General features: G+C 41.5%; 1 protein-coding gene across 2 annotated transcripts in view; it reads right to left on the bottom strand.

Moving 5' to 3' along the window:
• LOC126473359 (transcriptional regulator ATRX homolog) overlaps positions 1 to 16375 on the bottom strand; it is a 479699-nt gene that overhangs the window by 51926 nt on the left and 411398 nt on the right. For both annotated transcript variants that reach the window (XM_050100365.1, XM_050100366.1), the window contains 2 exons: positions 14243 to 14413; positions 12487 to 12652 (listed from right to left, as the gene is read on the bottom strand). In XM_050100365.1, the coding sequence (XP_049956322.1) occupies positions 12487 to 12652; positions 14243 to 14413 (337 nt within the window). The remainder of the gene's footprint in view (positions 1 to 12486; positions 12653 to 14242; positions 14414 to 16375) is intronic.

Here is a 16375-nt window from a genome sequence, read left to right as displayed (position 1 = left end):
CTATCAGAACTGCTAAAATCACTGGGGGAAGTGCCAACAAAATGACTATTCAAGTTAGTGTGCAGAACATATGAGTCTGGTGACCTACCATCTGACTACCGGAAAAATATCATCCACACAATTCCGAAGACTGTAAGAGCTGACAAGTACGAGATTTATCACACAATCTGCTTAACAGCTCAATCATCCAAGATGGTGATGAGAATAATATAGAGAAGAATGGAAAAGAAAATTGAGGATGTGTTAGGTGATGATCAGTTTGGGTTTACAAAAGGTAAAGGCACCAGGGAGGCAATTCTGACATTGGGGTTGATAACGGAAGCAAGACTAAAGAAAAATCAAGATACGTTTGTAGGATATGTCGACCTGGAAAAAGTGTTTGACAATGTAAAATGGTCCAAAATGTTCAAAATTCTGAGGGAAATAGGAGTATGCTATTGGGAGGGGTGGGTAATATAAATATGTACAAGAGCCAAGAGGAAATAATGAGAGTGGACAACCAAGAACAAAGAGCTCGGATTAAAAAGGGTGTAAGACAGGGATGTAGTCTTTCACCCCTCCTGTTCGATCTGTACGTTGAAGAAGCAATAACGGAAATAAAAAAAAGGTTCACGAGTGGAATTAAAATTCAGGTTGAAAGAATATCAATAATAAGATTTGCTGATAACACTGCTATCCACAGTGAAAGTGAAGAAGAAAGAAGAATTACATGATATGTTGAATGAAATGAACTGTGTAATCAGTGCAGAATATAGATTGAGAGTAAATCAAAGAAAGACACAGTAATGAGAAGTAGCAGAAATGAGATAGGAGAGAAACTTAACAACAGGATTGATGAAACTTCCTGGCAGATTAAGACTGTGTGCCGGACCGAGACTTGAACTCAGGACCTTTGCCTTTTGCGGGCAAGTGCTCTACCAACTGAGTTACCCAAGCACGACTCACGCCCCGTCCTCACAGCTTTACTTCCGCCAGTACCTCGCCTCCTACCTTCCAAACTTTACAGAAGCTCTCCCACGAACCTTGCAGAACTAGCACTCCTGAAAGAAAGAATATTGCGGAAACATGGCTTAGCCACAGCCTGGGAAATGTTTCCAAAATGAGATTTTCACTCCGCTGCAGAGTGAAAATCTCATTCTGGAAACAGGATTGATGGTCACAAAGTAGATGAAGTTGAAGAATTCTACAACCCAAGCAGTAAAATTACCAATAATGGATGGAGCAAGGAGACGTCAAAAGCAGATTAGCGCTGCAAAAAGGGCACTCCGGGCCAAGAGAAATCTACTAGGGCCTTAATCTGAGGAAGAAATTTTTGAGACTGTGCATTTGGGGCACAGAATTATATGGTAGTGACACAAGGACTGCGGGAAAAAAATCAAAGCATTTGACATGTGGTGCTACAGACGAATGGTGAAAATTAGGTGGACTGATAAGATAAGGAATGAGGTAGTTCTGTGCAGAACTGGGGACGAAAAGAATATGTGGAAAACACAGACATGGAGAAGGGACAGAATAATAGGACACCTGTTATGACATCATGGAATGACTTCCATGGTACTAGAGGGAGACGTAGAGGGCATAAACTGTAGAGGTAGACAGAGATTGGAATACATCCAGTGAATAATTGAGGACGTACGTTGCAAGTGCTATTCTGAAAATCAGTCCCAATGAGAGATATGCTCTAATTTAATGAACATGTCGATCCACAGGTAGGTTTCTAGATTAAGGTTACTGCTCTAGTTTAACAACTGTGTCAGTTGCCTTATGAGTTTCTAGATTAAGGTTATGGCTACATGATTTTGTTCACTTTTATGATGAGATTTTGCTGGACTGATTTATTAAACAAGGAGATCCGGTAAGAGACTGTACTGTTCTCTACATCAAAATTGTACGAGTTTTGTGTAAAGGGAATTTGTAATATTGGGAGTAATTTTCTAAGGGTGATTAACTTAACTATCACACAATATCATGAAAAGGATAGTTGTTACTCACCATACAGGGTGATTCAAAAAGAATACCACAACTTTAAAAATGTGTATTTAATGAAAGAAACATAATATAACCTTCTGTTATACATCATTACAAAGAGTATTTAAAAAGGTTTTTTTTTCACTCAAAAACAAGTTCAGAGATGTTCAATATGGCCCCCTCCAGACACACGAGCAATATCAAACCGATACTCCAACTCGTTCCACACTCTCTGTAGCATATCAGGTGTAACAGTCTGGATAGCTGCTGTTATTTCTCGTTTCAAATCATCAATGGTGGCAGAAAAAATCGCAGGGGGGTAAAATCAGGGCTTCTTGGAGGCCAGTGATGAAGTGCTCTGTCACGGGCTGCCTGGCGGCCGATCCATCGCCTCGGGTAGTTGACGTTCAGGTAGTTACGGACAGGTAAGTGCCAATGTGGTGGCGCTCCATCCTGCTGAAATATGAATTGTTGTGCTTCTTGTTCGAGCTGAGGGAACAGCCAATTCTCTAACATCTCCAGATACTGTAGTCCAGTTACAGTAGCACCTTCGAAGAAAAAGGGACCAAAAACTTTATTGGCTGAAATGGCACAGAAAACGTTCACCTTAGGCGAGTCACGTTCATACTGAGTTGTTTCCCGCAGATTCTCAGTGCCCCATATACAGACATTGTGACGGTTGACTTTCCCGTTAGTGTGGAAAGTTGCTTCATCACTAAACACAATCTTTGAAACAAAAGATTCATCTGTTTCCATTTGAGCAAGGATAAAATCACAGAAATCGATTCTTTTAATCTTATCAGCTGCAGACAGTGCTTGAACCAATTTCAGACGATAAGGTTTCATAACTAACCTTTTTCGTACGACTCTCCATACAGTTGATTGTGGAATTTGCAGCTCTCTGCTAGCTCTGCGAGTCGATTTTCCTGGGCTGCGATCAAATGCTTGCTGGATGCGTGCTACATTTTCATCACTCGTTCTCGGCCGTCCAGAACTTTTCCCTTTGCACAAACACCCATTCTCTGTAAACTGTTTATACCAACGTTTAATACACCACCTATCAGGAGGTTTAACACCATACTTCGTTCGAAATGCACGCTGAACAACTGTCGTCGATTCTCTTCTGCCGTACTCAATAACACAAAAAGCTTTCTGTTGAGCGGTCGCCATCTTAGCATCAACTGACGCTGACGCCTAGTCAACAGCGCCTCAAGCAAACAAATGTACAAGTAAATGAAACTTTATAGCTCCCTTAATTCGCCGACAGATAGTGCTTAGCTCTGCCTTTTGCCGTTGCAGAGTTTTAAATTCCTAAAGTTGTGGTATTCTTTTTGAATCACCCTGTATAGTGGCGATGCTGAATCGCAGATAGGCACAACAAAAAGACTTTCAAACGAAGCTTTAGGCTGAACAGGCCTTCATCAGTATTAGCCAATATGTACGTGTGTGCGCGCGCCCACACACACACACACACACACACACACACGCGCGCACACACAAGGGGGGGGGGGGGGGGGGGGGGGAGAGAGAGAGAGAGAGAGAGAGAGAGAGAGAGAGAGAGACTGTTGCCGTGTGTGTGTGTGTGTGTGTGTGTGTGTGTGTGTGTGTGTTTTGGCAGAAACCTTTGTTTGATGTCCTTTTATTATGCCGATCTTCAACTTAGGATCTCCACTACATGGTAATAGTAACTGCCCTTTTCATAATACTGCCATTATTCCATCCTGATTAAATTATCATACAGATAGTCAAGCTTATTCTTATTTTGTCATACCTAATGAACATGAGTGGGCTCCATGTGCACTTAATTTGAAGCAATATTCAATTCGATTCCAGTAAAGACATTTTATGGTTTTATACCAAAAGGAACTTACATTTTTAGGCATCATATATTAATTAACTATTTTACATAATACTGTAAAACAAGTGGCTTACCTAAATACCTTATGGTACTGTCATTAGAAGATCAATAGAACATTATGTTATAGTAAATAGAAGATTGTGGTCCACTACAATCAAAGATGTGACAGGTCCCTTAAAGTAGAATCTAAATACACTCCTGGAAATGGAAAAAAGAACACATTGACACCGGTGTGTCAGACCCACCATACTTGCTCCGGACACTGCGAGAGGGCTGTACAAGCAATGATCACACGCACGGCACAGCGGACACACCAGGAACCGCGGTGTTGGCCGTCGAATGGCGCTAGCTGCGCAGCATTTGTGCACCGCCGCCGTCAGTGTCAGCCAGTTTGCCGTGGCATACGGAGCTCCATCGCAGTCTTTAACACTGGTAGCATGCCGCGACAGCGTGGACGTGAACGGTATGTGCAGTTGACGGACTTTGAGCGAGGGCATATAGTGGGCATGCGGGAGGCCGGGTGGACGTACCGCCGAATTGCTCAACACGTGGGGCGTGAGGTCTCCACAGTACATCGATGTTGTCGCCAGTGGTCGGCGGAAGGTGCACGTGCCCGTCGACCTGGGACCGGACCACAGCGACGCACGGATGCACGCCAAGACCGTAGGATCCTACGCAGTGCCGTAGGGGACCGCACCGCCACTTCCCAGCAAATTAGGGACACTGTTGCTCCTGGGGTATCGGCGAGGACCATTCGCAACCGTCTCCATGAAGCTGGGCTATGGTCCCGCACACCGTTAGGCCGTCTTCCGCTCACGCCCCAACATCGTGCAGCCCACCTCCAGTGGTGTCGCGACAGGCGTGAATGGAGGGACGAATGGAGACGTGTCGTCTTCAGCGATGAGAGTCGCTTCTGCCTTGGTGCCAATGATGGTCGTATGCGTGTTTGGCGCCGTGCAGGTGAGCGCCACAATCAGGACTGCATACGACCGAGGCACACAGGGCCAACACCCGGCATCATGGTGTGGGGAGCGATCTCCTATACTGGCCGTACACCACTGGTGATCGTCGAGGGGACACTGAATAGTGCACGGTACATCCAAACCGTCATCGAACCCATCGTTCTACCATTCCTAGACCGGCAAGGGAACTTGCTGTTCCAACAGGACAATGCACGTCCGCATGTATCCCGTGCCACCCAACGTGTTCTAGAAGGTGTAAGTCAACTACCCTGGCCAGCAAGATCTCCGGATCTGTCCCCCATTGAGCATGTTTGGGACTGGATGAAGCGTCGTCTCACGCGGCCTGCACGTCCAGCACGAATGCTGGTCCAACTGAGGCGCCAGGTGGAAATGGCATGGCAAGCCGTTCCACAGGACTACATCCAGCATCTCTACGATCGTCTCCATGGGAGAATAGCAGCCTGCATTGCTGCGAAAGGTGGATATACACTGTACTAGTGCCGACATTGTGCATGCTCTGTTGCCTGTGTCTATGTGCCTGTGGTTCTGTCAGTGTGATCATGTGATGTATCTGACCCCAGGAATGTGTCAATAAAGTTTCCCCTTCCTGGGGCAATGAATTCACGGTGTTCTTATTTCAATTTCCAGGAGTGTACATTTGGTATCTTTGAGCTTCAATCGTAACAAAAAGATAATCGAGTCCATGTGGTCTTATAACTTGGAAAGAAAAATGAGGACAATAATAAAGAGAATAATGATACAAAAAATTTCTATACTTACCTGTTATAATTCATAGACAAGTAGATTTCAAAAGCAAACTAGGAATGGTATGAATGTTTTGAGTAGGTTAATAATTAATTAATGAGAAGGAAAGGTAACACAATTTATGTTCAAGTATTTGTTGTATAATTAAAAAGAAAGATTCTTCTTGCAATGTTTCATATTTGAATTAGATTATTCAGCAAATAGACACATGTTTATTCACTTACATGGGATGCATGTGTGAGGGTACAGAATTTGGTTGAATTACATTGAAGAGTTTTTTTTCCATTTACATTAGAGGCACAAAATTTTCTGTACCCTCATCATCTGCAAGTGAGCAAGCATGTCTGAAACTAACTTTACTATAATTTTTATGATAATCAAATAGTAAAGGAAGACATTATTTGATGTACATGATATCCTGTATATGTTCAAATGTTTGTTTCAAATTTTATTATTTGTTTAAGGTACTACTTCCCCCCATGAACCATGGACCTTGCCGCTGGTGGGTAGGCTTGCGTGCCTCAGTGATACAGATGGTCGCACCGTAGGTGCAACCACAATGGAGGGGTATCTGTTGAGACGCCAGACAAACGTGTGGTTCCTGAAGAGGGGCAGCAGCCTTTTCAGTAGTTGCAGGGGCAACAGTCTGGATGATTGACTGATCTGGCCTTGTAACAATAACCAAAACGGCCTTGCTATGCTGGCACTGTGAACGGCTGAAAGCAAGGGGAAACTACAGCCGTAATTTTTCCCGAGGGCATGCAGCTTTACTGTATGGTTAAATGATGATGGCGTCCTCCTGGGAAAAACATTCCGGAGGTAAAATAGTACCCCATTCGGATCTCCGGGCGGGGAATACTCAAGAGGACGTTGCTATCAGGAGAAAGAAAACTGGCGTTCTACGGATCGGAGCATGGAATGTCAGATCCCTTAATCGAGCAGGTAGGTTAAAAATTTAAAAAGGGAAATGGATAGGTTAAAGTTAGATATAGTGGGAAATCGTGAAGTTCGGTGGCAGGAGGAACAAGACTTTTGGTCAGGTGAATACAGGGTTATAAATACAAAATCAAATAGGGGTAATGCAGGAGTAGGTTTAATAATGAATAAAAAAATAGGAGTGCGGGTAAGCTACTACAAACAGCATAGTGAACGCATTATTGTGGACAAGATAGACACGAAGCCCACGCCTACTACAGTAGTACAAGCTTATATGCCAACTAGCTCTGCAGATGACAAAGAAATTGATGAAATGTTGTTGTTGTTGTTGTAGTCTTCAGTCCTGAGACTGGTTTGATGCAGCTCTCCATACTACTCTATCCTGTGCAAGCTTCTTCATCTCCCAGTACCTACTGCAACCTACATCCTTCTGAATCTGCTTAGTGTATTCATCTCTTGGTCTCCCCCTACGATTTTTACCCTCCACGCTGCCCTCCAATACTAAATTGGTGATTCCTTGATGCCTCAGAACTTGTCCTACCAACCGATCCCTTCTTCTGGTCAAGTTGTGCCACAAACTCCTTTTCTCCCCAATCCTATTCAATATGATGAAATGTATGATGACATAAAAGAAATTATTCAGATAGTGAAGGGAGACGAAAATTTAATAGTCATGGGTGACTGGAATTCGAGTGTAGGAAAAGGGAGAGAAGGAAACATAGTAGGTGAATATGGATTGGGGGTAAGAAATGAAAGAGGAAGCTGTCTGTTAGAATTTTGCACAGAGCATAACTTAATCATAGCTAACACTTGGTTCAAGAATCATAAAAGAAGGTTGTATACATGAAAGAATCCCGGAGACACTAAAAGGTGTCAGATAGATTATATAATGGTAAGACAGAGATTTAGGAACCAGGTTTTAAATTGTAAGACATTTCCAGGGGCAGATGTGGACTCTGACCACAATCTATTGGTTATGAACTGCAGATTAAAATTCAAGAAACTGCAAAAAGGTGGGAATTTAAGGAGATGGGACCTGGATAAACTGACTATACCAGAGGTTGTACAGAGTTTCAGGGAGAGCATAAATGAACAATTGACAGCAGTGGGGGAAAGAAGTACAGTAGAAGAAGAATGGGTAGCTCTGAGGGCAGTGAAGGCAGCAGAGGATAAAGTACGTAAAAAGATGAGGGCTAGTAGAAAATCTTGGGTAACAGAAGAAATATTGAATTTAATTGATGAAAGGAGGAAACATAAAAACACAGTAAATGAAGCAGTTAAAAAGGAATACAAGCGTCTCAAAAACGAGAATGACAGGAAGTGCAAAATGGCTAAGCAGGGATGGCTAGAGAACAAATGTAAAGATGTAGATGCTTATCTCACTACGGGTAAGATAGATACTGCCTACAGGAAAATTAAAGAGACCTTTGGAGAAAAGAGAACCACCTGTATGAATACCAAGAGCTTAGATGGTAACCCAGTCCTAACCAAAGAAGGGAAAGCAGAAAGGTGGAAGGAGTACATAGAGGGTCTATACAAGGGTGATGTACTTGAGGACAATATTACAGAAATGGAAGAGAATGTAGATGAAGATGAAATGGGAGATACGATACTGCGTGAAGAGTTTGACACAGCACTGAAAGACCTGAGTCGAAACAAGGCCCCGGGAGTAGACAACATTACATTAGAACTACTGACGGCCTTGGGAGAGCCAGTCCTGAGAAAACTCTACCATCTGGTGAGCAAGATGTATGAGACAGGCGAAGTACCCTCAGACTTCAAGAAGAATATAATAATTCTTGGCGAGCAAAATAACTGATGATGGTCGAAGTAGAGAAGATATAAAATGTAGACTGGCAATGGTAAGGAAAGCGTTTCTGAAGAAGAGAAATTTGTTAACATTAAGTATAGATTTAAGTGTCAGGAAGTCGTTTCTGAAAGTATTTGTAAGGAGTGTAGCCATGTATGGAAGTGAAACGTGGACGATAAATAGTTTGGACAAGAAGAGAATAGAAGCTTTCGAAATGTGGTGCTACAGAAGAATGCTGGAGATTAGATGGGTAGATTACATAACTAATCAGGAAGTATTGAATCGAATTGGGGAGAAGAGGAGTTTGTGGCACAGCTTGACGAGAAGAAGGGACCGGTTGGTAGGACATGTTCTGAGGCATCAAGGGATCACGAATTTAGAATTGGAGGGCAGTGTGGAGGGTAAAAATCGTAGAGGGAGAGAAAGAGATGAATACACTAAGCAGATTCAGAAGGATGTAGGTTGCAGTAGGCACTGGGAGATGAAGAAACTTGCACAGGATAGGGTAGCATGGAGAGCTGCATCAAACCAGTCTCAGGACTGAAGACCACAACAACAACAACAACAACAACTACTACTACTACTACTTGGGTGGCCTGTGGCAGATGGAGTTCATCAGCAGACATCCCTATATCACTCGGGTGTCGCATGGGGCTACCAACACTGTACGAAGTGCCAAAATACTCCATGTCACATGTAATGATGGTAGCATTGTTAACTAATTTGTGAAATACAAAATATTTAAAAGCAATTAGTTGGGTAGAACCTCAGGATTTGATCATATCATATATCTGTGCTCAATTATAACAGTTAATTGTTATCCACAACTGTTAAAAATTATTTCAAGAAAACTAACAATTATATATGCAGAATTGATTTCACCTTTCAGACTACTGAAAGTCAATGTATACACAAGTGCTGCCAATCTGGCCACATAAGTGGCATAAGTTGATATCACTGAACCTGTATATACATGAGCATATTTTTCCAAGCTTCAATATTTGAGGGGCAATCTATGACCTTCAGTTCCTGGATTTTGTGCTCCTTCACTAGGGTAACACACTTCAGTGATTGTGAAAGGTGGTGTTCCCACAATTGACACTGATAGATGATAGCACACATGGTGAATTTTCTTGAAGTGTCAGCAAGTCTCCACATATCGCATCAGATGTATGCTGAGAAGACATATGTCTGAAGCACTGGCAAATAAATCAGCACATTATGGAGGGGGGATATAGCCATACAATGCAGCGTTAAAGCAATGATTGTGACCTTCTCTGGAAGCTAATCCCTCTCAACAGCAAGAATGAATGAAGTGGTGTCAACTTTGTCGTCTAGTAGGCTTTTTTTACTTTTACTGTGTGAAGGACTCTCACTACTTTTTGAGCTTTCATTATGTTAACTCTTCTTTTGACTGTGTGAAGCAAGTATAGGTGGCACAGAGAATAGGTCCGATTGCACTGATTGGTGGTTGTGAAAATGGAATAACAAGATTTCCAATGAGAAGAAATAGCAAATCATGTGCTACGTCTTCATATTGGTGTTCTTCAAAAGCAGTTGCAGATAATAATGAACAAAAATCTAAATGACAAAATTGGTCTTTGTGGTGGGCAGAGACGTGTGAGGGGAAATGCTGACGTAATCAGCACTTGGCGTTACCAACAGAGCCACAACGTATAACTTCACATGCAATTTTGACACTACAACTTCTAGCTCACTGGTGACTTACCAAATGAAAGTGCTGGCAGGTCGACAGACACACAAACAAACACAAACTTACACACAAAATTCAAGCTTTCGCAACAAACTGTTGCCTCATCAGGAAAGAGGGAAGGAGAGGGAAAGACGAAAGGATGTGGGTTTTAAGGGAGAGGGTAAGGAGTCATTCCAATCCCGGGAGCGGAAAGACTTACCTTAGGGGGAAAAAAGGACGGGTATACACTCGCACACACACACATATCCATCCTCACATACACAGACACAAGCAGACATATTTAAAGACAAAGAGTTTGGGCAGAGATGTCAGTCGAGGCAGAAGTGCAGAGGCAAAGATGTTGTTGAATGACAGGTGAGGTATGAGTGGCGGCAACTTGAAATTAGCGGAGATTGAGGCCTGGTGGATAATGGGAAGGGAGGATATATTGAAGAGCAAGTTCCCATCTCCGGAGTTCGGATAGGTTGGTATTAGTGGGAAGTATCCAGATAACCCGGACGGTGTAACACTGCGCCAAGATGTGCTGGCCGTGCACCAAGGCATGTTTAGCCACAGGGTGATCCTCATTACCAACAAACACTGTCTGCCTGTGTCCACTCATGCGAATGGACAGTTTGTTGCTGGTCATTCCCACAAAGAATGCATCACAGTGTAGGCAGGTCAGTTGGTAGATCACGTGGGTGCTTTCACACGTGGCTCTGCCTTTGACCGTGTACACCTTCCGGGTTACAGGACTGGAGTAGGTGGTGGTGGTGGTGGTGGGAGGGTGCATGGGACAGGTTTTACACCAGGGGCGGTTACAAGGGTAGGAGCCAGAGGGTAGGGAAGGTGGTTTGGGGATTTCATAGGGATGAACTAAGAGGTTACGAAGGTTAGGTGGACAGCGAAAAGACACTCTTGGTGGAGTGGGGAGGATTTCATGAAGGATGGATCTCATTTCAGGGCAGGATTTGAGGAAGTCGTATCCCTGCTGGAGAGCCACATTCAGAATCTGATCCAGTCCCGGAAAGTATCCTGTCACAAGTGGGGCAAGCCTCTGCACTTCTGCCTCGACTGACATCTCTGCCCAAACTCTTTGTCTTTAAATATGTCTGCTTGTGTCTGTGTATGTGTGGATGGATATGTGTGTGTGTGCGCGAGTGTATACCCGTCCTTTTTTCCCCCTAAGGTAAGTCTTTCCGCTCCCAGAATTGGAATGACTCCTTACCCTCTCCCTTAAGACCCACATCCTTTCGTCTTTCCCTCTCCTTCGCTCTTTCCTGATGAGGCAACAGTTTGTTGCAAAAGCTTGAATTTTGTGTGTAAGTTTGTGTTTGTTTGTGTGTCTGTCGAGCTGCCAGCACTTTCATTTGGTAAGTCACATCATCTTTGTTTTTAGATATATTTTTCCTACGTGGAATGTTTCCCTCTGTTATAACTCTCTCTCTCTATATATATATATATATATATATATATATATATATATATATATATATATATATATATATATATATATATATATATATATATATATATATATATATCAGATTCCCAAGACATTTAAAAATATCAACAGTCCTAAAAGGCAAGTGTTCACATAGTTCTTCATCTGTCTGCATTTAAGGTCCCAGTGCACTGAACTGCAGTCTGTCTTAAGAGCCAGCTGGAGCCTCACAGCCACTGGCTGATAACTGGTTGATTTTTGATGCCAAATATCTGCTATGATTCTACCTAATCCAAATGAGAGCTCTCCCCATGGGTGCCACCCAGCCAGAGCACAGACCACCTGGTGTGACGGCCAGTGCCCGGTTTCCTTGTGCCCGCAAATGGGAGGGTACCTACTCCTCAGGATGCACAGGAATGTGACAGCTCGCACGTCAATAGTGTGTTTCCTGAGTGGTCAGGGGTGCTGCCACTGTACAGGTATCTGGTAACTCCTGACTTGCACTGGCTACCGTGTTGGGTTTTGTGTCACCTTCCCTGAATGGCCCACACATTCTGAAAAAGAATACTGAAAATATGGAGATCTAACCCAGACGTGGAGACAGAACACAAGTTAACCAAATTATATAGTACAACATAAAAGGGGACAAAGGGGGAAAAGACATAAATGACGTCCTAGCAGTGAGATAGGATGGAAACTGCCCTTGAAAATAAGTCTGACAAAAGATATAATCAGAGAGTAAATTTGCAGCACAGGAAAAGAAGAAGTACTGCCTTGGCTTGGGAGTGCCGACACTCACTATGCGTATACTCGTAAAGAGTCACGAGTCTCTTGTGGGGTTGAACTAAAGACAACAATAACAGCAGCAATATACACAGTACTCCACGACCTGGTTGCTTGTGACCTCTTTTACTTCCTGGAAAGGGGCAGGGGGGAGCCACTCACTTTTCCCTAGCTCTGTATTCAGTTTTAATGCAGACAGTCAAGGCAAGAGTGATACAGAAGTATATGCTTTCAGTAGCCATCTATATAAAACCATAATATACTTACGTGGAGGAACTTTCCCCTGCTTCTCATTTTCATATTCTTCCCAAGCTGCTTTCCTTTCTTCCTCGTTTAACTCCTCCTCTTCTTTGTTTTGTAGTAATGAATCATGTTCGTGATATGTTATAACCCAGTATTCATGTTCTTTCAGTAACTCAGCCAGCAGTCGGTCCTGTTTTAAGTAATATACAGATATGACAAAAACAGTTTGTTAAATTGAATTAATGATTGCAACAGTTATTACTAATGCCTGCATAACATACTCTTACAATGAACATTTTAAGACATAATTCTAACAACACAATGACACGTTTTGTTTCATTCTATGTAAAACAAAACAATTGATAAACAACAATAGTTTTATCCTCAGTAGCAACTAATTCAAACACAAAAACCTGTTAATCAATCCTGCAATGTGAGGAATGCAGTCAAATATGCAAAAAGGGATGTGTTAAACTCAGTGAAATTGGTGAATCACTAATGAAGATTTTTATGGTGTATGTTCACATGTGAATAGCACTGTTGAGAAGTAAACTTCAGTTTTGTGGGTAGTCTTCATTCATTGCACCATCCAGTAAAAATAGCTTCCATGATCTAAAGAGGCAGCAATAAATGATTCAATTGCAGAGAGATGGTGTACATAAATGCCCCACAATGTCCTCACTCAAACAGTGTAAAGCCATCAGTTTAAACAAACATGAAAACAAGTGATGGGTATTTTTGCATCTAATATGCAATGTCATGTAACAAATATTTTGTATGAAGTTAATTAGAGCCACATGGATATTTACTGTAATTGAAATTTTTAAAGTTGTTTAAGTATTTATATATTTAATTTTCATTGTGAATCATTTTTTGGACAGATATCTAAAGGTTTGACATCATACAGCAAAGCTGAATTGTTGGTATTTCATGCATGAGTCATTACTGCATTCTATTCCAGTTCTACTCTGAACCTCCCTCCCTCAGACCTTTATACTGAGAGAATTATTGAAATTTGCGACATCTCACTATTTCTCTTCCTGGTGAGCTCAAAAGGGGAAAGGATAATTGAGTTAGAAAAATAAAACCATTTACTGTGGTTGTTGACTTTCTACACTTCATGACACTTCAAAACTTATTTTGCTTCTAACCTTCCATCACGATAATGAACAGTATAAAAAATCAATTGTAGTAATCCTCACCTCCTAAAATGGGGGTGACACATCTCATATGATTCCTTCCCACTTAGCAATTCTTGACGTGGGCCAGAAGTAATGCTTAAGGTCAATTCAATTTTATTTCTCTGTAATTCTGTTATGAATGTATTTCTTATTTATCGTGTGTGTTCCAACAAGAACACTTACGAACAACATGCATGTTCCATACTTGGCTTATGTACTATCTGTCAGAAAGTGATGCCAAAATAATATTGTTTGTTGTTGTACAGCTAAAAAAGCTCTGTAAACTGTAGCATGACAGCCTGGAGGGCACTGAATTCTTTGATGTCTGTCACTGATGAAAATGTTGGAAAAAGGGGAGGCAGGTCAGTTCAAGTTTGTATCGTGAGGAAAGACTTTTGGTTGCTATTGTTTCACAACATGTAATGAAACATTTTCATTTGACTGTCTCTCATATAAATATAATTAGAAATGTTCTGAGTTATTGTTCACAGTTCATTAACAGCAATTGCATTTGACCTGGGTACGTTCTTTCTGTGCCCTACAGTACAGTTCTGAGATTTCACTTCTATGAAAATCATAAGCACATAAGGAACACTTACCTTTGGTAACAAAGGTGTGGGACGTTTGCTCACTTGCTCAGGGTCAAACATATACATCTCCTGAAGATCTGCCATATTGTAATGCCGTTCAATTTGCTGTTCGTCAACAACACGACAAGACAGAGACAATTTTGTCACTTGCCTGTCATAAATTTTTTCTTCCATGGTCCCCTAAAGAATAAAAGCAAAGGAAATTAATGAAAGCACATTAAGTTGATCAGTACACAAATGATTGTTGTTAGCAGCAACCCTGTACAATGAAGTACAGCATGTAGCTCTGACAGTAATATTATACTAAAAGTGTCATAAAATTCTCGTGAAGAAATGTTCCTCTACAGTAGAATGGAAATCAGAAATATTCTATTGTGCTACCAGTTTCCTCGACAAAGGTCCTTCAACCTAGAAGGCTAGCTCTAGTTACAAAAGTGGAATTGGAATATTTTAGAATACACAAGAAAATCAATTATTATCCGCAAAGCAGTTATAAAATTTTATTGAAATGAAATAGGAAACTTACAGGATATCATTTTTCGACATAGTCTCCTTGTGTTTCAATGCAATTGGTCCATCGTTGCACAAGCTTACTGATGCCCTCATAAAAGAAGGTTCTCAGTTGAGCTGCAAGACAGGAATGCACAGCTTCTTTCACTACTTCGTCCGAGGCGAATCGATGGCCCCTTAATGCCTGTTTGAGTGGACCAAACAAGTGATAGTCAAAAGGGGCAAGATCGGGACTATAAGGCGGATGATAAAGTACTTCAAATTTGAGTTTCTGGAGCGTTTCAGCAGTGTGGGCAGCAGTATGCAGATGGGCATTGTCGTGCAACAAGACAACACCTTTTGACAGCAATTCTCAGCGTTTGCTTCGAATTGCAGGCTTTAGCCTGGCAGTAAGCATCTCACTGTAATGTACACTGTTTATTGTTGTGCCCCTTTCCCCATAACGTTCCAGTACTGAACCTTGTGCATCCCAAAAAATCGTAAGCATCAGTTTTCCTGCACATGGTTCGGTCTTGAACTTGCACAGTGAATTTTGATGTTTCCATTCCATACTCTGCCGTTCATTCTCCGGCTGATAATGATGGATCCATGTTTCGTCACCAGTAATATAATCCTGTCTAAGTAGTTGTCCCCTTCATTACCACAGTGATCCAAATGTTTTTTGCAGATGTCCAAGCACGTTTGTCTATGCAACTATGTGAGTTGTTTTGGGACCCATCTTGCACAAATTTCATGAAACGCAAGTATGTTACGGATGATTTCTTAGGCAGAACCATGACTGATTTGCAGACGATGTGCCACTTTGTCAATAGTTAATTGTCTAAGAGAATCATTTCATGTGAACGCTCAATAGTTTCTTCATTTGTGGTGGTAAATACTCATCCGGCTCCTTCATCATGCGTAACACTTGTGCGACCATTTCAGAATTTTTCAATCCTTTCTTAAACACTCTATTGTGGCAAAACACTGTACCGAAAGTCTTCGATGAATTTCAGCCCGATACGCCTTCCGACCACAAAAAATGGATCACTGAACGTTGTATCTTCATTGGTGCAAATAGACAGTGGAGCAGCCATGATTAACAGCATGGCAGTGATAACGAAACTAATCAAGCGGCTTGAAAATTGCAAAGGTATAACAACAAATAAACAAAGCATGCGTCATCAACGTAAAACGACAGTACTACCAAAATAAACAAAAATATAACTAAATTGCAGATAATAATTGAGTTACCCTTGTACTAATTGTGTGTAGAAAGCGGTACCAAATTCATCAAGTTTACAATAAACATTGCACAAAATTTGATATTGAGAAACATTTTGTTTAACAAATCATGGAGATCTCAAAAAAATCCTGACAATTGCCTAATTCTTTCTTAGGAAGAATGTTCAATGTTGTCAGGTCGTATTTTGCCACAACATACATAAATATTATGTAAAAATTTTCATTCTCTTTCATTTTTTCCTGGAAATGGGAAGCAATTGTACATGTGACAAGTAAATAAGATTCTAAAGTTCATTTCCTTTCTTTTTGATTCTAATACACTCAACTCTGATACAAAATTAAGCAGTTACCATACTTGTTAACAGACCTGCTTACACAATAAATCTTCATGCAACACTGGATCCAAAA

The sequence above is a fragment of the Schistocerca serialis genome, chromosome 4 (assembly GCF_023864345.2).
Source record: "Schistocerca serialis cubense isolate TAMUIC-IGC-003099 chromosome 4, iqSchSeri2.2, whole genome shotgun sequence".
In the NCBI taxonomy this organism is placed as follows: Eukaryota; Metazoa; Arthropoda; class Insecta; order Orthoptera; family Acrididae; genus Schistocerca; species Schistocerca serialis.
This window is presented reverse-complemented; position numbering and strand designations above follow the sequence as displayed.